This window comes from Equus quagga, unplaced genomic scaffold (genome assembly GCF_021613505.1).
Source record: "Equus quagga isolate Etosha38 unplaced genomic scaffold, UCLA_HA_Equagga_1.0 203_RagTag, whole genome shotgun sequence".
NCBI classification, from domain to species: domain Eukaryota; kingdom Metazoa; phylum Chordata; class Mammalia; order Perissodactyla; family Equidae; genus Equus; species Equus quagga.
In genome coordinates, this window is record NW_025798627.1 from 10190680 (window position 1) to 10213810 (window position 23131).

Here is a 23131-nt window from a genome sequence, read left to right on the forward strand (position 1 = left end):
ATAATTTTCATGCATTGCTTTTTGGGACATTTTTATCCAATTTTCCTTTGACCTTCTAATTTTTAGTTGGGGAACAGTGCAGGAAACAATCTGGTTTTGATGGAATCCCAAATTTTTGTTAGTGTATGTGTGTTCTAAATAAACTCAACTAGGTCATATGACTCATGAGCTTTCCATGCTCTCAGTGACTATTTTATGTCCACAAGCTTTCTAATTAATTTTGTTTGATCAGACAAACAATGTTGATTGCTTCTTTTTAAAATAATTAAACTGGTGGCTAACAACGAGGTACTGCTTTAGGGTTTTTGGTGAAATACCTTGTAAAGGTTTGTATAGACTCGATCAATTTGCAGAACAGAAATAAGTACTCAAGCCCCTTTTGGCTTTCAAGGACAGCTGTTTGCTCTAGTTTCAGCCCTCTGATTAAGGCTTCAGGAAGGGACACAGAGCGATGAGATATGCAATTGCTGCCTTTGGAAGACTTAACAAGCATGTAGGGGATTTCTATGTTCTCTGCATTTTCTTTTCTTTATAAGTACAGCAAAAGGAAAACTTCAAAAACGCTACCCAAAGGAGTATAACTCAACAGACGTCAAAGGTAAGTTTTATTTGAAAACATTTCAAGTAAGTATTCTAATATTCATGTTCTCACATATGAAGCTTCATTATAAAGCCTAAACACATACCAGCAGGTTCCTATAAAATCCAGAAATACAACAAAGTCTCTGTGAATCTAAATATTTCTCTCCATGTAAACATATTTAAGAATACTTGTGTTTTGATATTACAATGTACTATTTTGTCTTATTCATTCCAGCATTTCTTTGCTGGCATTTTCAAGGTTTGATGTTTCCTTGGACACAGTAGCGCCTCTGAATTCCTTTGAGACAAGCATCATCTATCTTGAATTAACCTGAAAATGTGGCAAGCCATTCATACTTTTGAAGAGAAGCACAGGCCCCACTGCTCCAGCGTAAATATGCTCTGAGGTCTGTCTTTCAATGTGTCCCTAGGGGTAGGAAAGATGAAAAAGGAGAATCTTAGAATCATGCTTTGCCTTGCATTCAGCTTTATTATGAAGGGACAGAATTCTATACACAGATTTTGAGAAAAACAGACACAGAGGCTGGGATAGTTTCGTGCCGTCTGCTGTCCTCTTTTACAGGACTATTGCCAGACATGCACTATTTACCTAGGAGCCATTGATTCAATATTTATTTATAACTAATATGTAAGTAAAAGATGAAATATGTGGTTTCTATGACAATCTTTTTAAATCTTTGGTTTATTTGGAGGACTTTCTTTCTTTTTTATGCCAAGAATAGCTAATGTTCATGAACTTCATGAACCCCATTACATGACTTTCCCAAAGTCAAAGACCAGACTAGAGCTGTAACCCTCAGCATAACATGATATTATTAAATTTTAAATCTTAGTTCAGTGGTTCCCTGTAAATCAGACTGAGTTGTTCTAAAGCAAATGTAGCTTATCTAAGTAATATTTTTTAATTACTTAAAAATTCAAGTAAGGTATGGTTTAATGATTTTCAAACTCAAGTGATTCTAAGAAAGTAATATTTGTTTTTCTAGTTGCCATTGATGACAAGAAGTCGTGAAACAAGTGACCAGCTTATCTTCAGGTATTTTCCTGTTTAATTCCTTTTATGTAGAAAAGATGAAAACTGCAGGCGTTACCAGAGGCTTAAAGAGGAATCACTGTAGAAATAGCTTGTTACACAATTGCATCATACATCTTACTCCCTAGCTTGCAAGTGGTCCAAACTGACTTAAAAGTGAACAGGTCAAATATCTGTGCACAGCCACTTTGCCAAGTGTGGGTTAGCTGATATCGCTGAATATTTATGACTATCCCCTCACTACCTGTCTCCTCCCATTCCCTGTACTGTCTAGTACAAGTTGTTTATTGTTTTTCAATTAAAGCAGATATGGAGAATAAAATAAAGAACTGAATAGCTAAAGGAAGTGTGTGTATGTGACAGAAATTAGTATAAGCTGAATGTTTGCCAAAATCTCTCTGCATACACTTCTTACATATACTTAGCTATTGAATACCAATTATTTATGATACTGATAGTAAACAACTGATTTTGAAAAGTATATAAAAAAAGCAAAATGACAGAAAGCACTGGAAACTAATAGTTTTAAATTAGTCCCAGAGTTAAATTAATTTTTTTTCAACTACTAGTAGACTTAGCCATAAAATTCTTTTATTTTTTTCTTTCAAAATGTAGCCAAGAAACAAACATCTTTCTTTGCTTTCTTTGCAGGAAAGAACCAGTATCTGGATTATTTCCAGGCCATCCAGACAGTTATTTCAACTGGAACAAGTGACCTTTGGAACAGACTAGAACATAGCAGTCTGGCCAGACAGAGGGGAGGGAGTAGTCAACTGGGAAGGGCCCCAACATGTTCTTGTGAAATGTCACTTGAAATAAGAGGACAATAAAAAGTTAAGGACAAATAAATGAACTTAAAAATATTTAAGTCAATAAAAACTGTGTGACCACAATATGGAATTCAAGGGAAGATACAGTCTGAGACTTTAGCTATCATTCTTTAATAGACATGCTCAACAAATACAGTTCTTCATCCCCTTGAGTACAGATAATGTCCCTTAATTATACAACATTCATCTTTGAATATTCACAGCCTTGTAGAAGCCCAATAATTATGTTTTTCCTCCCTCAATTGGGCCGTATTTCCTTAGTTTCTGATTCTATGGTGGTTGTTTGATACTCTTAGAGAATTGTCAAGATCTTTATTTAGTAAATTATTGCTGCAGGAAGATAGTTAAAAGTAAAGATTTCATTAGAGAGGAGAGAGTGATTATCTCCTTTGAACATTTACATAGAAAGCACGTGGTTCTTTTCTTTCACAGAGAGCATAAGAAGTTTTAGTTCACAGCCTTAGCAAGAAGCATGCTAAAGAATCATTCAGCTTTTTACTGAACGCTTATGGGTATAGTGCTGGACTTGGCCCAAAAAAGATATGATAATGTCAAGGCAATATCTCCTTCAAGATTTTTGGAGAATAAATAGAAAAGTTAAAAATTATTAAAAATATTTTAAAAGATTTTCCAAGACAGTATTTTATAGGTTTATGCAAAATACATCAATAATAAGTTGATAAAGTACAATTTACTGATCAAATGCTATAGAGCTTCAGAGTGTCCTTTAACAGAGAATTTAATTAGTACACTAGTGTGTACCTGGGAATTCTTTCAAGAAGATAACTCTCACAGCTTCTAGCCGGGTTCCCTTTACTGAAAACAGCAACATTTAAAAGCCTTACTGCGTGTTCCAAAGTGCCTATAGAGTTGTTTGCAAACTGGAAAAGTTTGGCTTGATAAATTTTGAGTGTGCCTCTGAATGAATGCCAAAAATGTGGCTACGATAAACGACATAGCATAAGTTTTTGCAAACTTTTAGTTATACAATTATAGTGGTACTATTAACTGACATAAAACCCAAGGTTGGTGATATAGAAATAAGAAATTCAGCTGTTTCAATTTATCATGTAATGTCAGGAAAATTTGAACTGAATCTTTAAATTTGACTCCTACTTAAATTTACCAGTTTTTGAATATTATTTAACTATGATTTTGGAAGTAGTGTGACTTGAGTCCATGAACTAGAGTGAAAACAAATGAATCCAGAGAAGGGTAATGTCTTCTGCTATTTAAATAATATCAATATTTCATAAAAACTCACTTGAAAGCAAGGAACTAAGACCATAAATTATTTTAGGAGGCGGTCTCCTCACTAGAATAAGGGAATCCCACTCTGAATGAATTCTAAGGAAAATATGTTTTAAGGGAGAGATTTCTAGAAGTGCATTATATTTGTACCGTAACAACATAAGATCAAGACATGGAGCACGTATAAGAATTAAGGTTTGTGTCAAATTTGCAGGATGAGCATTGATGGAAGAAGTTCTTGAGAAATTTGTCTGAGGCTATCTAGGAAGGAAAAGACACTTAAGTTAGGCCCTTCCTGCAGGAGACACGGGGGTCTGAGGGCAATACTAGCCATGCCCATGGCAACAGAATGTTAGCTGCCTAGAAGGGGTGTAGTTTGGGTGGAGTCTGAGATTTAGTTGTCAAAACTGAGTTCAAGATTCTTCAAGCAATTTAACAGAGGCTGAAATCCAAAATAATGAATAAATATTGAATTTGGAACTATATATGGAAACATTGGAACAGAAAAATATTAACAGCCAGTTTTTTTTATGGTTATGTTAAGAACATCAAAAAACGAAAAAAAAAAAGTCAGCGTTTAGAAATACAACGCAAAATCTATCTGAAAATGAATTCCAATAATGTGACCAACATTTTTTGAAAAAAATTCAAATCCAAAACATAGGAAACAAGAAGAGATGAGGGAAATTATTGCTATTGGTCTGTCTTGATAAGTCTCACACTGGATATCTAAGATTATAGGCACTAGCCAGTGCTAGGTACCCAAATTTAATCAGTTAAATATAAGTGCTCTTGGGGAAGTTTTTGGTTCACACAGAACATTAATACACGTTGGTTTTCATTTATTAATTCATGTTTTTGCCTTACTTTTCCTTCATGACAATAAGCTAACTGAAGGGAGGGATCTGGTCATCTTCAATTTAACAATGTCTGTTAGCAAACTTAGTAGATGTTTTCTTACCCACATAATACATATTATTCACAGAATGAGTAATAAATGAATTTTGTTGAATGGATTGATGAATTGTTTACTGGTGTGCAAAGGCTGTGCATGTGAGTCCTGTGTGTCTTTAAAATATTTGACATTGTGTTTTGAATAGGTTCAAAACTTCTTCATGACATTCCAGTTAGCCACAACTCAAGTCCTATGATCAAGTCCACTGTTTTAAGACTATCCACCAAGACACCCTTTGGATTATTACTAGGTTAAAAAGGCTCTCAATTTTGAAAAGAGATATTTACGCAATACAGTTATTGCACCAGATGCTTCTGGTGAAAGGAACCAAATTATGACCTCTCTCACCAGCAGAATCAAGTCCACTGTTTTCACAACTGAAAGATATTTGCTCATAAAGTTAAAATGTGTGTGGGCTGTAAGAAATGAAGTTAAAGCTCTTTCTTCCTTCCTTCCTGCCTCCCACCCTCCCTCCCTCCCTCCCTTCTTTCCTTCCTTCCTTCCTTCCTTCCATCTCTTTCTTTTTTTCTTTCAATTCCATTATGTAAGCAGGAAAATGTCATGTAATTAGCTTCAGAATGTGTCTACATTAATTAGACATTATTGAATGAATAAATTATACAATTTATTTAAAATCATTTATTCTTGGCAAAGTCAAACATATCATTGAGTTTACATAGAAATACAATTTTCAACTGGATCTTCATAAAAATGCACTGGTGAAATAAATGTTCATAATTAATGACCAATTATGTACTATTTAATCATGCCAGTAGCAGAATTGATTACCATTAAAAATTGGTAAAGTAACATATCTTAAATGTGCAAATACCATCTTAGTATACTCTATTGTGTTAACCATTGATAATAAATGGCCACTAAATATATACCTATTACATAAAGCTTTTTAAAGAACAATAAAAATACAAATTCTATCTGTTAAAAAAAGCCATTGATATGGCTTCTAAACATCCTCATTATACAAATTCCAAAATACTATATGACAAACAAAATTATAAAGACTCTTCTTTATGAAACATATACTACCTTCTAATTAAGGTACAACTTAGCAGATAACAGAAAACAAACAAGAAGGTTTATATATACTGGAGAAGATTATGAAGATACATACAAATATAATATTGCATAAGCATATTTGATTTCTTTTCCTAGTGAAAATGTACCTTTAGCACTTGAAAATTTCCATGAGTAAAAGAAAAATCTATTTTTGAGATCTACCCCAATCCAAGCTCACATTTTCATTAATTTAACTTATTTTTCCCATAACGTGATGAATCACATTATAAATTTGACCACACATTTTTGTTGCAGCAAGTACAAATTACAGTCTGTTACATAATGGGCAAAGGGATAGGAAACAAACATTTTCAAAGGTCAAGGTTTATCAGCACATCAAGAATGAGATGCAAGAAAATTTTATTGTACACGTTAGACTAAACTAAGCAGCAACTTGACTTTTGTGAAAAATGAGATTCTCACTTCAACAAAACAAATACAAATTAAATTTGCTAAATATGTTTGATGATTCATAAAGAATAGTTGCCATAGATTTTAAAGCATCGACACTAATGAAGCATCACAAAATAAGCTTTGGTGAGAAAATATCTTTATCAAAGGAGAAAATATTGGATACTCTTATTCAGTGAGAAAAAATATATTTGGTAAAGATGGGTTATAGACATTGCAACTACAGGCAGCATATATTTCCAATATTTTTTAGGAAACATCAGATCAGATGATGTTTAGATGGTTGCAATATAAGCTATCCATTAGAAATTAAATTTTAAATGTTTTGTAAAGAGAAAATTTTCATTTTTTCCCCACGATCTTTGTTTATTAAATAAATAAAATATTTAGAGTATAACTCATAGCAACTAACATTATTACCTTGCTCTTACTAATAAATACTCTAAATACGTTTGGTTTAATTTTTATTGGAATTTATAGGATGTTTGTTATTTTACCTGTTAAAAATGACCTGGTGGCATTATATTCAAAGTTTACGTTTTTCCAATGACATGAACAACATTTAATACATAAAATGGCATCTGTCTAATGAATGGTAACATGTTTATTGGTTTGAATATAGAGCATATTTAGATTGATACTGGTATATCTCCTCAGGACTTTGAAAGGTATCATTAAGATATGGCTTTTGGGAGTCAGTAATAAACTAGCAGCCTGGAGAATGAACACAAATTTCAAGATGCTAATTATTTAGAATTCAGACACAAGGCAGATACTTGCATAATTTGTTTTTTGATTATAAATTCACCTACAACAGAAACAGAAAGGAACATAAAAGTATGATTTACTTACAGCAAGTTGTTTTTAAAATAAAACATTACAGATCAACAGAGAAGGTATGAGGAAATTCTACTGAAATAATTTTCAAAAAGTTAGATATTCAAAAATATATTGGCACATGTATAGTTCCTGTCATAAAGTAATAATGAATGATATATATGTCTATAAAACAAATTTAAGGTGAATCGGGATCTCTTGTTCTTGGCATCAGCACCTGCTGTCTACCGGGTCCAGACAAAATACTGTGCCTTCAAGAGTTAGTCCCATTTTGAACCCCTCCTGCAAAACAGAGTAAAATCATTGAAATAGGAAATGCTCATGGCAAGAAAAAAAAAATCAGTAAATGAAAAATTCCACAAACAGAAGTTGAAATCTTCATGCTATAATATAAGAAATAATTATATGTCAAATGTTGGCTTGTCTAATTTTTGTATATGTGTATACCTCCGGCAGTTCTTCACACCCATTAGCATCTTAAATGTTTTAAATATATGTGAGATTAGCATGCATGAAAGACTGCAGAAAACAGAAATATATGGAATTAAGTAGTTTTAAGACAAAGTTTTTTTCAGTAAACTCTATTAATTATGCTATTTTATTGTAGCTTAAACCCCTCTGTTGACTTTAAGGATCAATATTCATTTGACTGTAAGTAAGACAGCTAGACCTCAAACTGATGAAAGGTTCAAGACAGTCTGATAGTTTTCACCTTTTCTTCCTGGTTATCACTGTCCAGAGCCTGGGTAAATACTTTTAGTAAACACAATGCCATAGCATATGTGGAACACAGAACTGCAGACTTCTTTGTCATGGAGAAAGCTTCCTCTACCAGTCCTGCTGTTGCTTGTAGTTGCAAGTTGTTGCTCTGAATCCCACTCCCTCTAGCACGCCTTAGATGTTTCTCGGAGTTAAGATGCCTTTGATTTATTGAGAGCAAGTACACAATTGCTGTGAAAGTTTTTTTTCTCCCCTAAGATTTTGAGTTAAAAGTTAGTGGCGAAGGAGTTTGTCTTTCTCTACTCCAAGCTCTCTTCTTTTTTTTGCATAAAATAATTGAACTATGGGCTATGTCTGGTCTTACCACCTCCCCCATCCCCATCCTTGCCCATAATCTATGTACACAGGCCTACAAAGAAGAGATGAAAAGTACAGACTCACATTAATCAGTGGAATTGGAGGCCACATTTTAGGTTTCCCTGTAGAAGCAATGTGGCAGTGTTCTCTCTCTCTCTGTCTCTCTATATACCTACCTTTCTTTCTTACTAACAGAACTGAAATTTTGTTCAGGGAGGTAATTTGTAGTTTGGGGTGGCCATGTGACACATTATTGGCAAATGAAACGTAGACAGCAATCTATTCCCGAGGAAAAGAAAACGTCTTTGAAAGAGAAGGTCTTTGTCCTCTGTTCTGCTTTGTGTTTTCTTTAATTAGATGGTATCTACTTGTGTGTTAGCCTATTGTGTATCTCTTTGCATTTCCCCAAATTACTTTCATTTAGAATAGGTATCTAATGTACTTATCTTATTACAAATCCAAAGCAAACATTATCATATAGACGAAGAAAATCTTATAAACTGTAAGCCACACCTTAATGGCTATTAATGTTCAGGGAATGCTCTTCATTAGGTCCACAGCGCAAAGACCACATAGCAATGCCATCACTGTAAAGGTTTTCCAAAACTTCTTCCAAGTACTTAAGAAATTACATTTAGTTGAGCAAGAGTCAGGGTACTTACCTTTATTTTTTAAAAGCCTGTTCTTATCACAAGAAGAAGTATTTTGTCATATGTATGCATATTTTTAAACAGTTGCCAAATAGTAAAGTCAATACTTTAAATTGAAAAATATTATAAATAAACTATCTTTTAAAATATTTTATTTGCCTATCTGAGGATCTTGGTACTCTGTCATCTTCTGGTATATTAGATGAACACACAGATATATAGATAATTGGATATATGTTACCCTTGGAAAGGTTTGATCCCATACAGTATTTTTCAAGTTTTATCAGTGCTTTCTGAAATCAAACCACTATCACTTCAACTACCCTGAAAATACTATTTATCAATATGTTATCATTATTTGAAAGGCAGGATAGCAGTCAAAGTAAAATAGGGGTTGATCACTATTTCAACAATAAAAAAGTATCTGTACATCACTTACAAGACTATCCCCATGGTGATTTGATAAGGATCTTTTGGAGTCCCCTTAGATCAACTTAATCACCCCTATTAACAGACAAGTTGTTAAACGGCTCTTTGGTTTTCTATCCTCTTAAGATAAAATTTCCCTCACATTTTCTGACCTTTGCTCCTAGGTCTCATTTAGCAAATCATGATTTAATGGACTCTGAATCCTTCTAAGGTTTCCATACCCTCTTGAATTTCAAACCTCTGAATGAACATGAGGCTTTATTTATGTACTGATGGAAATTATCATAAACTAGTATCACATAAATGAATGATTTCATTATTAATATATTATTAATAACATACATTTTTATGAAATATTTTGCCCAATATTTTGTATTTTCTTATTTTGAAATAGGGAGAAAAGCATATGAAGGAAGGAAAAAAGCACTCTTATGCAACAGTTGTTAACACATTGTGAGGTATGTATTTAGAGTCTCCTTTGTTCTATCCATAGTGTTTTTAAACAATTTTAATAATAATATAAATAACTATATATTATATTATAATTTTCTTATTTATTTAATGTATTACACATATAATGTATAATTTTCTGTATTCTTTTTTAATCTCACCAGAACAAACTTTCTACATTATTTTGAGTCCCTGTAAAACTGATTTAATGATTATATAATATGCTATTAATTTTTAAGATAATTTCATTGTTTCTAGTATTTTACAATTATGAATAAGGTAAGCTGGATGTTTTTGTGCATAGAGATCTTCCAAATTTATAGTTATTTTCTCCTCAGAATAAACTGTATTAAAGTTTTTGATATCACATAGAAATATGAGTATTAAAAAATTATTCTCCAAAGGGATGCTGTGAACTGGTCCTGGCCCAGTAACTGTTTAGAGTGTTTGTTTCATTGCATTTTCCCTGCACTGATTATCAATAAGAAAATAAAATATTCAATTTGCTGGATTAAAATAGCTTTTATAGTTCTTTACTTAATTTGTATGTTTTCTTTGATTAGACTGAACATATCTACACATATGTTAGCTATTTGTGGTCTTTCATGAACTACTGCTTTTCTATTTATGTGTTGATTGTTTAGTTTCCTAATCATTTGTCCACTTACTTTAATTACGTGTAGTCATATATTTTTAAAGAGAAAATAAAAAACAACTACAGAAGTTCTCCTAAAAAAGACTGGATGTACATATTTTCCTTTTCCTTATAAAAATTTCTAATTCAAAAATCTCATAAATATTCCATTGTATTTCAAACATTTTAAACTGCCTAATGCTTTTGATATTCATCTGGGTATTTGTTGTTAAGTTTTGACTGTAAAATGATCTCCCAAATTATTAACCAATTGACTTACCACTTAATGACAAATTCTTTCATCCTTCTTTGACTTTCCATGCTTCTTTTTTAATGTATTAAATTATTATAACTTACAAGGTACACTTCTGGGCTATCAATACTATTTGCCTATTGGTGACACATACCAGGAAGTCTAAATTGTGTCAAATCAAATAACTACATTATTGATTTCAAATAAATATCTAATTTTCTAACAACTTACAACATAAAATAACAACTTAAAATATAGCTTAACATTTCTGCTCAAATTCTTACATGCATGAGATATTTGTGTGATATCCACTGTAAATGAAAGAGGAAAATCAAATATCTCACTAGGCTTATTAACTCAACATGGTTTATACAACCCATTGTACTGTATTGTTTTTACATTATATGCAAAGATAACAGTAGCTAAATGTGTGCATTAGATTAATTAGGCTAACAAGATTACTAACAAAAGTCATCATAGACCACAGATAAAGAAAACATTATTTTTAAAGTGACCTTGCAAGTGGATCTTGGACTAAAAGAAACAGACAAGCAATGAGATGGACTATGGAACGGTGACTAAGTCATTGAGAAAACAACTTTAAAATATGGGTTATAAAACCTCTTTAAACACAACTAATAATCATACATATTCATATGAAACTATTTGAATATTTATTAAATAAAGCATGCAAATATTAAAGTTTTAGGTTTAAGATGTTGTAAGTTGTTTAAAATTATTATGAAAATAATATACCAACCATCTCTGGCGCTACCCACCATGAAAGCAGAAAAGAATAAAAAAAGACATTAAGAAAATATTAGAAATGACAAAAACAAATGCAAAACTACCACAGCTTAACATTATTTGACTAACACGTCACTAAATCATTCCAACACAGTGTTTCTCAAACTGGGTTCCTACAAAAATCTGGAAATATAGGCTGATTTTCAAAATCTATAGAAAATTTCAGTTTTGTGAAAATCTAAAAAACATTAATAGAAAAATACTCTTTATAATTTGCATTATCCTTGAGAACAAATACTATCATATCAGTGCCCATGTTCATATTTGTTCCCACAAAAGCAAAGTCCCAAGTAGTACAAGCCTCATTGATAAAACTAATGAAAAAAGAAAGGAATTGATTTCACTAAAAAATTATGCCCTATTTGAGTGAAAGTTTTGTAATATTTGAAATGCAGAAAAGAGGTGGGGAAATTGTGCCATCAAACAGGATACGTGCTGAAATTAAAAGAATTTTGATTTGGATGGTTTCAATTTCAGCCAAATAACATCATCCATTCTACAAAGTTTGTCAATGAATTTTATTAGGCGGTGTTGTAATTTTGCTTTTATTTAATTTACATTTTGAATTAATTGCGTGGGAGCTATAAGGATAAGTTGTTTACAACTTCTTTGTAAATACTTAAGAAATGTTTTAGTAACAATTTAAGACAATATTAAGGATTTAAAATAACTTTTCATGTAAAAGGGAATTGTGAATCACCCAACTTGAGAAATGCTGTTTTAACATAATCTTTGAAAACCTCAAGGCATATGTTAAATAATCCCACTTGTAAAGTGCAGGCATTATTATATCTAGAACAATAAGTAAATTCACTTGTTACCCAGAAAAGAAGACTGCTTCATGGCTGCTGTCCAAAATGAGCAGACAGGTATTCGTATTATCTTTCTAGGGGTGTTTTACCAATGTCGGAAGATCAGAATCCACCCATTAATTTTTTTTCCAGGAAATGAGGCATAGAGAGTGAATATATAACCCAGACCTAATAAATGGAAATGACTCTTCTCTTCACCTCCTCTCCTCAATCAGCTCCGTATAATTAGTCTCTGTCTGCATTCTATATATACAGTCTTTGTAATGAAAAATAGGATAAAATAAGATATAATAACTTCACCAAAATGCAAAGGACAAGTATAAAGAGAAGAGTTTATTCTAGCGCTTATAAGACTACTTATTAATCATGGCTCACTGTATAAAGCTTTTAAAACCAGTATCTTCAAACTTCCAGAACAATTCAGCATTGAAAAATAAAAGAGAGAGAGAGAAATGAAAACCTGACTGGACTACATTCCTAAAAAAGTTGTCATGGGTGTCTGCTTTTTTAATAAGAGCCCAGAACTTATGACCAGCAGCTACAATGCTTCCTTTAAGAGAGACTGACTTTACTCTTACGAAGATTTTCCTTTATCCACTCATTCACAATTTTGAAATTCATAATTGTTAAGACTGAGATCAAATCTTATAAATCTAGTGCAATGACCTTTTAATTTGTGGACTCCAAAATAATGAACCATTAGAATCCATGTAATTTTGTATAAAATTATCTTGTTGACATTGTAAATTGCATCATTAAGAACAAAACGAAACAAAACCTTATCCTTAGCATCTATGGGAGTATTTTAGGGCAAAATGTACATTATTATTTTAAAATAATTATTTTAAGTAAGTTTTTATAGTGGTAATAATTCAAGCGAAGGGTAGTTTTGATTTATAACATTTTCTTAATCCCATATTAAAAAGAAAAAAAAACCATTTATGGGACAATCTGTTAAAATAGTCACCTGCATCTCATCTAATTTTGATTGAATATCTGGAGGGAAATCCCCTGCTCCACAGTTAAATGGGTCAAAAGGTTCTGCTCCAAACAGGTCCCGTTCTAAAAGGAAGAAAACAATTTAGTAAATGAAATGACAAGAAATGAATTGGGGTGAGTTAGATTTTGAAGGCATGATTATATCAAGAAATATTTACCTCACCAATGAGCCCCGATCCACACTTACACTTTAGGCTGGGCTTTCCTGAGCTTAGACTAGCTAAACACTAACAAGGAAGCAAAGATCCATTTTAGGATGATATTAAAAACTGGTTACAAAGAATTATTATCCAGAGAGGTTTCTGAGTCTTTAATTAAGACAATATTAAATTTACCAAATATTTGGTAATCAATATACTATAATACCTGCAATACTGGAGCCATTTAAATGTACTAAAATTAATATACTATTCATTGAGACTTCCCTAGTCCATGTATGGTGACTTTGCAACACAATAGTGAAGCAATATGTACACTTGGGCAGATTGGTAAGTAGTTTTTCTCACAGTTCATGTACTTTAATCTCACTTTTTAGCCGGAAAAATTTAAGGCATATCATCTTATGTCGCATGCAGTCATATCATCTTCCTACATAACCACAATGAGAGAAGTTCTTTAAAAATCCTCCTATCCCAGAAACAAATTTCTTTTCAAAAATAGCAGTAATGGAGTATCAGAAGTTCTCTGTACATATATTCTGCAGTATGCATCTTTTTAATCACTAACAAACTATCAAAATTAAAACTGATGTTTGTACCTGATAAGACTATGACTTATTGTGTGATTTAAAAATTTTAAAAATGGTTAAGAAATTTCTTTCCTCTGAATCAATTCAAATGCAGCCTTAATTGACAAAAAATTTTACATTATATACAGGCACGAGAATTTATAATGTATTAAGACTTTCATTTTGCAGAAAACTATATTATCTAAATTCAGCGCTATGTAAGAAATAATATTTACTCTACTGGAGTTCTACCATCGCCTCTAAACCACTCTGACTCCCATCATGAAAAATTCTTACTTCCCTAATTATAGCTGGGCTTTTTTGTTTTTCAGATTTATGTGTTAAATAGGTTAATAAATGTAAAATTTTTTGAACTTCCTGGTGCTGGTAAGTATTGTATAAATAAGAAGGACATATAATTTACCATACCAATAGACACTTTTAAGAGTGAAATGAGTGTGACCAATAGTTTCACCAGGACAAAAGGCATAAGCAAGGACTGTCTTCAACAAATGGGAATTTATTGCCCCCTTCTATACAATTGATGGGTATTATTATTGTTTTTACTACTTATGTTCCTCAGTCTGATGTTGTTTAGGAAATAAACCAGAACTTAGAGAACAGAGGAACTTTCCATTGGAGGAGTATCCTGGTTACCACCGTCCCAGAAGCACATCGAACAATGCTTTACACATGGTAGATACTGGGCAAAAGGAATGAATTAATGAAGAGGAAGGAGAGCTGATCAGAAGGAACAGAGATTTTCATTACACAGATTTTCTGAAATTGGGACTCAAAATCACCCGAGATCTCAGACGGGTTTTAAGGGACCCTTGACATTCCTGAAATGCAATGTGAAATTTTGTATGAGCGGGCATGTTGTGTTTATCTGTGAAGAGGTTTCCTAGCTTTTCTCATATTCTCAAGGGTCCATGACTCCTCCACAAGTTAAGAAGTTTCTACTTTACATAATTAAGTAAAGATATTAATACCATGCAAATTAATAAATATTACAGAGCTCTTTGGCATATTTTGGCCAGCTCAGATGGATCTAAAATTCATAACAAAAAATCATGCAAGTTCAATTTCCAATGAAAAAACTTCGCTATGTAATTAATAACATCAAAATTATTTAAGTCTAATGCAAGAGTAAAAGAATAAAAACTAATAGGTGACACTTCACTCAGTCATTCTTTCCTTTATCCACTAAATATTTATTGAACACATATTACGTGCCACGCATTTTGCTAGGCAATGGATTAAAGTAGTGAAAAAAGAACCAAGTCCTTTCCCTCACGGAATTCATGGTCAATCAGAGAACATAGCATTAAACAAATTAATTAAATTCTAATACATATTCAAAGATCAAAAATATGTTCTGGAGAACAACCAGGGTTCTCAGGCAGTAAGGAGAGAAACTAAGGAACAATCTTTTAGGTTTCGGCTTTTATGTATTTAGTAGATAATAAAAGAAATGAATGAATACATTTAAGGCTTCATTTAAGAAAAAGTCCTATTACTACAACTCCATTGGATTAGAGTTTTAGACAATTTTACAATTAAAATTGAGTTGAACAATTTGTCCTTATATTGTTAGTATAGATAGAAAGATGAAAAGATAGAGAGATAGATAGACAGATATGGTATAGTGGCAACTAGGACTCTATCCATCTAAGTAATCTTTCTATCTATTGATGTATTATTGTATTTACTAAACTATGACACTCAGGATAGGTAGACAGGAAAAAATTACTTCAGCTTCTCATTAATAAATCCCTTAAAACCATTTGATCATCTCTGCCTAGATTTTCCAAAGGCATTTCAAACTCATCAATGTCTAAAACAGAAACATTATTTTCTCCTTCTTTACCTCTAGTTTCCCTGTGCTAACAATGCTTGCTCTAAAACCCTGGACCATAATTGATTTTGAATTCTCAATTACCATCCTGATAGATGATTCCTTCTAAATATTATAAAATCTAGTCACTCTGCTCAATTTATATTTTGACTTGGATTAAAAGCCTCTACTGCAGATACATTGCTAATTTATATTTCAAATTCCAGCATGTAACCCAAGTTTAGTGTATATGCTAAACAAATGCCCATTGAATTAAACAAACGAATGAGGAATCAATGATGACGTCCATGGAAGTGAAAAACAGGGGTAAGGAAGAGATGTGGGACACTCTTCAGGACAAAAAAATACCCTACTGTGATATCAGGATGTTGGCAACATCTTCTAAAAACACACTGTGATGTGTATAATGTGGATTATTTCCTCAAAAAAACTATTTTGCATTGACACAAAATATATTCAGAGGAATTTAAATATATATTTCAGCTTACATAAAGTATGGAAATATTTTTATAAATTGTCTTTTAAGTTCCCAATGTTATTGCTTTGTATTTACAAATTAGTCCTCTGAAATTTATTAAATACCTAACATGTGCAATGTACTTTAAGTTCCACAGGGGGAAACAAACTATAGGCCCCGACATGCTTTAAAGACTTAAGCTAAAACTTCAGAGTTATATTGGAAATGTCTTAATGTGAACCATTTTCCCTGTGGACGTCATGACTGATCATGGCCATTGGAAACTACTCTTTTCATTTTTGTGACAGGACACAGATCAGAACACAGTCAAGACATGGACAGTGAGCATCTGTGGATGCTTGCTAATTCATCAGAAAGAGACTTTTATGTTCCTCCCGGATATATAAAAGGTAAATCAGAAAAGCAAACTATTTATACCAATTTAGTTATCGAAAGAAGAGCCCTCACATTGGGTTAATAAATAAACAAATTATGGAATTCATAAATTTATATATTTCTTCAACTAAGACTATCTATATACTCTGATAACAAAAAATTTAAATTGAGCTCTATTAAACATGTCAAAACGATTAAAATAATTATCACCAGAATTGCTTTTAATCATTAAAGTAAACATTAAAAATATAAGCCCAAACACAATAAAAATATAATTAAGTGCTTTGTATTATGATGTAAATAACCCTATACCAAAATATCAGTTTTCATAAAAGAGTCTGAAATGCAAATAGTGATGTCTTTAGTAGTATACTCTGATTACAAAGTGAAATATAATTAACTGAATTTGCCACATATATATAAAGATAATACTTTAGTGATTAAAATTTTTAGTGAGCTTGTTAAGATACATAATTTCTCATAAAGTATTAAACATTTAAAATGTACACAAATACAGCACAGAATATTGATTTGTTTAGAAAGCTTACTAATCTCGGTAGATCTACTAGGTACTGGAGGTGGCTGTGTGCCATTGCGAGTAGGTATCGAAGACTGATGTGATATTGGAGAAAATGGAATCATATCAAAGATGTCAGTGGAGGGTGACTTAGGTGTCACACTGCCTGCCTGCAATGAAGATAATATGAATTAGGGTAGTAGTTCATGTAGACACATTATAATGTTAAATATTTCATATACATATAAAACATATATACACAATTCAGTTGAATCATATGAACTTATTTTGTAGATCAAAAAATAGTTAAATATTGGCAAGTTCATATGATTCAACAAGCTATGCCAAATGCTCCTTGGCAAGAAAATTTCTGCAAAAATGTTCTCCAAGATGATGGCAAAAATAGTGACAATACTATCCTACATAGATATAAAAGTTATATTGGATTTTTTGTATATCTAGAAATAACTGCCATTTACATTAGAGAATTGAAAACATGTTAGGAATTATATAAAAACCTGATTTTAGTAATATATTTTGCATAAGATTATAACTAAATTTTAATCTTATGCAATAAGATTTAAAAAATTTTTTTAAATAAAGTTTTAAAATTGCTTAAATGTTTAAACTTTTAAAAATTTATATTTAAAAAACAATTTTTAAAAACTTTAGAGTATATTTTAATTTGTATTTATAACTACAATGGCAGCCAACTATTATATTCATTGCAGTGCCTTTTATTCCTGAAATAAAATTTCATCAAATTTTCTATAATAAATAGCTAACTTGTGAAATAAATTAATAATCACTAAATATACCACCAAAATCATTATCTATGCTAGGACATAATGTAAGAATGAGACAATCATCACTTTGAGTGTCATACGGGGAAAAAGATATTTACATATATATATACAAAGATTATATATATAATATATGATATAATCTATAGTTATATTATAGTCTAATATCATAATCTATAATTTATAATCTAATCTATATTATATATACTCTATAAAACAAAGAGAATTCTCATTTTGGAGAGGAATGGTGAGGAAAAATTTGCTTTCCTATAAGAACAAGAACAGAGATTGCTTAAAGTGGTTCATATTAAAATTAGTGCTCTCAGAATACATTTGTTTTCCTGGTTTGCAGATGATGCGGATAGTGAAGAAAAATAAGGCTAGCCATGTGCAGAGTGATGGATTTGTTGTTCTGTTACCATGACTGTCAGCACTTTTTTCATGCAGGAACATTGTTGTCATCTCCCTTTCTTTAACAGTTTACTTTACCAGTCAGTCATAACTACCATCCAAAGACTTCAGGGCAACCTTATCCCTCAGCTCTTCCCTCTTGCTCAGGAACATTGTTCTCCTAATCCTATCCCTCTAGCTCCCCTGGCTTCCATCTCTCTCCTCTTTCCCAGGGTAAAGATACTCAATATTGACCGTTGTTAAAAACCAACCAACCAACCAAAAACATCTTTATTCTGTCCCTCTTTACTCCTTTAGACTCTCATCTCTCTTTTTCTTCCCTTCAAAGTGAAGCTCCTTGAAAGAGGTACTACACTTGCTGCCTTAGCCTTTACTTCACTCAATCCTCAACTCACATCAATCTAGACTTCGTTCTTTTTTGCTGAACTCTACTGAAACTGCTTTTATCAATATCACCAATGACCGAATTTCTCAATTGCCGTATCTGATGGATCTTTGGAAGGACCTGTCCTATTTTGTACTTCTGTGCACTTGTCTACTATCACCACTCCCCACCTGAAACTCTCTGATATCAGGCAAGCAAAGGAAGCAAAAATGACACACCAAGTCCCCAGATCACAGCACATTGATTCAAGACATACCTGATTTTTTCATTACTATATAAATGGCACGTTTTGGCAGATTTAAAAAAAAATAAGTAGGATAATAAAAAAATTTCTGTTTAGCAAATTACATGAGGTCTTGGGATGCTGCTCTCACTGACTGGCTTGGGAAGGCCACATTTAGAAGGTGGTGGTACTAACAGTCCCAATGAGAGTCTGGAATCAGGCGAGTTGACAGGAGTGACAGTAATGGAAGAAATATTTAGACAAGGAGATGAAACATCACTACTACGCCAGAAAGAGGATGCGCATCTCTGAAACCCGTGTTGCTCATGATCGGACATTTTGTGCAGCAGCTGTAAAGGAATGACAGAGAAATATACTAAGGAGAAGAAAGGAGACATGGAGAAAGAAGGAAAAAGTATATATGAAAATTTCTTTATTGAATGTTATTGTGTGAAAATGATAAGTAATTTTAAAATAACTTTACTAAAATTAAAACGGTTTGAGTAGATTTTCCTATTGTGATAGTCCTTAGATCCTGGATTAATTTGACCATTTTTCACTGAAACATTACATCTTTAGATAATTAAATAAAATATTGCATTCAATATGACTTGAGAGGAAGACAGTGGAGAGGAAAATGGGGAAAGCTTTAAGATTTATTTCTGAAGATACCCCGTGCAATGAGATGGGGAAACGAAGGATAGTAATAAGAAAAAAACAGTCATTGAAGCAGGAGTAAAGTCTCGTGAAAAGTTAAAACTTTGCAGAATTTTCAAAAACGGTTACAACATACATTTTAGATTTAATCCTCAAAACATTCTTTGGAAATATTAGCATTAGTGACATTATGTGCTAAGAGATGGGAATTAGGCTCATGGATTCTTTGCGACTTATTCCTATATGAGGTAAGAAGCAAATCCAAAATTCAAAACAATCTGACTCCAATCATCACGCCCTTTCTATAGGCAGTAAGTTCCAAATGGTAAGACTTTTGGAAGATGGGCAGAGAGTCATCAAGCATCTCAAATAAATCAGAAAGATAATAAATAATACGATAATAAGCAAGTAGTACACTGTAGTGGGTCTAAACATCAGTCTTTGGATGACTTTCAGCAGCTATTTCCATTACATCATGGAAAGCTACTGTCAAGAGCTGAGCTGGAGAGAACTGAGCTGCCAGAAGTCAGAATGGTCAATTAAAACAACAAGCCAAAATGAAAATAATAATTAAGCCTTTATTCACTTACTGTGATAGTATAAGCAAGAGGCCAGAAAGAAGGTGCTGGCTCCATCAGTGTCCCATTTTTAAAATTCCAAGGAATGGCACTGAGCAAAGGTCAAAAGGATCAGTGCAGAAGCAGGGCACTGGCCCTCCCTTGAGGGAGCCCTGAACAAAAGGTTCCTGCTGGTTTTTTTAGGGGGTGGGGGAGGGGGCTTGGGTGGGGCAGAAGGAGGGAAAGGGGAAGGGCCAGGAGAAGCAAGGTACTCAATACTGAGTCATAGTGGAGAAGAGTATCAAGGCCCCCATAAGATGGTCTGACAGAGGCACTTAAGAGAGGCCTTGGCCAAGGGCCTCCAACAAGGAAACCTCTGAATGGAGACACCTGGGCTGGGAATGCAGCTATGGGTAATGGCATGGCGGGCCTGGAGGGCATGAGACTGAGTCTTTGACTGCAACTCCTCCTAGGGTGCACTAAATCTGTTGTGGGGAGGGGCCTATCCCACCTCCTGCCTTGCCGGGTAAAGCCTTTGTGATCACTTATGATAGGGCCTGATAGGATTTGGCCTAAAACTGGACTTCTCAGCCATAAGTCAAGGATTTTTCAACACTAATGGCACTCAGAGGCAGCCAACACAAAGCTGGCTTTTGATAAACCTCCTTGTGAAGGGTTGTAACCAAAATTTTAGTGAGGAGAACCAACAAGTTTGAAGGAAGCCTTTAAGGTAGGAGTCACCTCCTCAGTATATTTCTGGAAGCAGAGGGGCAAACGAGGCAGTATAATGTGACAGATTTAAGTTGACGGAAGGGTTCAGTGTGGAAGAAAATCTCAAATGGTCTGAGTTACATAATTTATCACTGTCCGACGGTCTGAGTTACATAATTTGTCACTCTATTAATATGCATGTACAGTTATATAATTACAGCTTTCCGTATTGATCTCCATAGTGATCTGTCTATCTATCTATCTATAGATATGTACACATGTTTGCATGTATGTATATAATTTTAAAACCTATTTTATGGTCTACATGGTTTACTGTATAATTTTGTGATTGGTGATCACCTTTTACTTAATTATAGGTGACAACTGTAAGCTCCTTATGGACAAAATTTTGATTTCTAAAATACTCTACATAACACATTAGAATACTAGAGTACTAGATAAACTGTCAATAAATATTTATTGTCTAATTTATACTACAATAATTTTTTTTAACTTAAACTGTAAATTGATAAGGATGTCTGTACTGAGTAAAACAAAAGGAGATATTAAGTGGAAATTGTCCTTGGTATCATCTGGCTTATAAATGAGAGCACTAGATATTGTTTTTTGACCTGTATTGGCCAAAAAATCTTTCCCAGGTATCTCAGAACAAAAGGGCAAAACAACCTAACTCAAAAGTGCTCTAGTGTTTATCATGGTGTTAATATTATGCATTCTACTTCCTCTCAGAAGGTACACTTCTACAAATGAAGAACGTATATATTATGAAAACAATCAAGTATTTAAATACCCCAATTAAGAGTTATTTTCACTTTCAAAATGGTAAAGCAGGGATATCCATCAATGGTTTTGGTATCTAAAGTTTAAGACTCTAATACTCCCTAACTATTACATGTTTCCTTTGAGTCATCGTAATTTAGATTTGGTCAACTGGCATCTCTGTTTGGGTCACACAGGTCTCTAAATATTGATTCAGTTGCTTGCAGGTCTAAGTATTAAGAGATTGCATGTTAAAATCCTAAGCGTTTCTTGAGAGGTTACAAAATCTAGAAAATGGGCCCACAAACTTGCATGAAAATACTTGACTGGTATTGAGTATTTGCTGTGCCTTTCAAGGTGGTGTATGCTCTCCCATTCATCACTACCACCACATGCCCATCTCACACATTTACCTCGCAGCCCGGGCTCTGCTGACATGTGAGCTGTGATTCCTAACTTAGAAACAATTCAAGTCAAGGAATTAGATGTTACATCTGATTCCTTATAAGAATGAAGTCTAAGCCCAGAATATTTAAATATAGGGTATTTCACTAGTGTCTGATTCTGTGCCAACTATTAGGCCTACTAAATAAGAATAAGAACATGTGAATATAGCACCTAAATGGCAGACAGTGACATTTTTGGCACTAGATAAATATTTCGAGTGGTGTCTCTAAATTTAAGGGATAAGGAACTAGTCATTTTTAAGCTGCCATTTTTAACTGGTTGAGGATATTTATTTTTTTTAAAGAAATTAAACACATATTTTAGATGAAAATAGTTTGATATCTTGGGGGGGGGGGGGCTAGACGTTCTATTAGTATTTTGACAGATGGCTGGAAACCAAAACTTTTGGACTTTCCTACAGAAGTTCATGGCACCACTGTTTATGTCATAATTCCAAGTGCTTTGGTCTCTAGGAAGGTGCACAGAATTTGAATTATTATACTAAGGGGAATGAGGAATTCTATGCTCAACAATTACATGTTAATTATGCAGAAGTTGTTAGGTAATAATGGGTGCCCATATTTGAGATGCATCATTATTGCTTTGTAGCTTGCTCTTTTGGCAAGAAGTAGCTTGGTGCATTTAGGCCATGGTGAATATTTCAGCCTTGAGCTTTGCCTAAATGTGACAACAATGCTGAAATGTCATAAAAGGGTTTGAATCCTCTCAGTAAATCTTGAATATATTTAAACCACAACAACAAAAGAACTGCATTAAAGATTAAACAGTTCTGTGGTAATATCTATAGAAATATTAGAATGATACTGAAACTTTACGCTATTGTTTTGGTGATAAATCTTTAAAGCCCCTTTTATAATGCACAACAAACAGCTATAAGATTAATATACGATTTATTATAATTATTAAAATAGAAGAGTTTCAAAATTCTACTTAGAATTAAATTTAAAAAGTAAATTTGTTAAATTTATATTTTAAATATAGATGCCTAAATTAAATTTTTCTAGTTAAAAAACTGGTGGATTATAAATACACTAAAGATGGGAAAATATAATGGTAATGTAAAATGTTCTAGC

General features: G+C 32.8%; 1 protein-coding gene and 1 long non-coding RNA gene across 3 annotated transcripts in view; one reads left to right on the top strand and one right to left on the bottom strand.

Moving 5' to 3' along the window:
• The first annotated feature begins 247 nt into the window (after positions 1-247).
• Positions 248-2538, top strand: LOC124233516 (uncharacterized). The gene is made up of 4 exons (XR_006887085.1): positions 248-598; positions 842-989; positions 1590-1639; positions 2288-2538. It is a non-coding gene; the product is annotated as an uncharacterized LOC124233516 (long non-coding RNA).
• A 2777-nt stretch (positions 2539-5315) lies between these two features.
• LOC124233510 (PTB domain-containing engulfment adapter protein 1) overlaps positions 5316-23131 on the bottom strand; it is a 271296-nt gene continuing 253480 nt past the window's right edge. For both annotated transcript variants that reach the window (XM_046650656.1, XM_046650657.1), the window contains 3 exons: positions 17095-17233; positions 13077-13171; positions 5316-7279 (listed from right to left, as the gene is read on the bottom strand). In XM_046650656.1, coding sequence (XP_046506612.1) covers positions 7208-7279; positions 13077-13171; positions 17095-17233 — 306 coding nt within the window. In that variant the 3' untranslated portion in view covers positions 5316-7207. The remainder of the gene's footprint in view (positions 7280-13076; positions 13172-17094; positions 17234-23131) is intronic.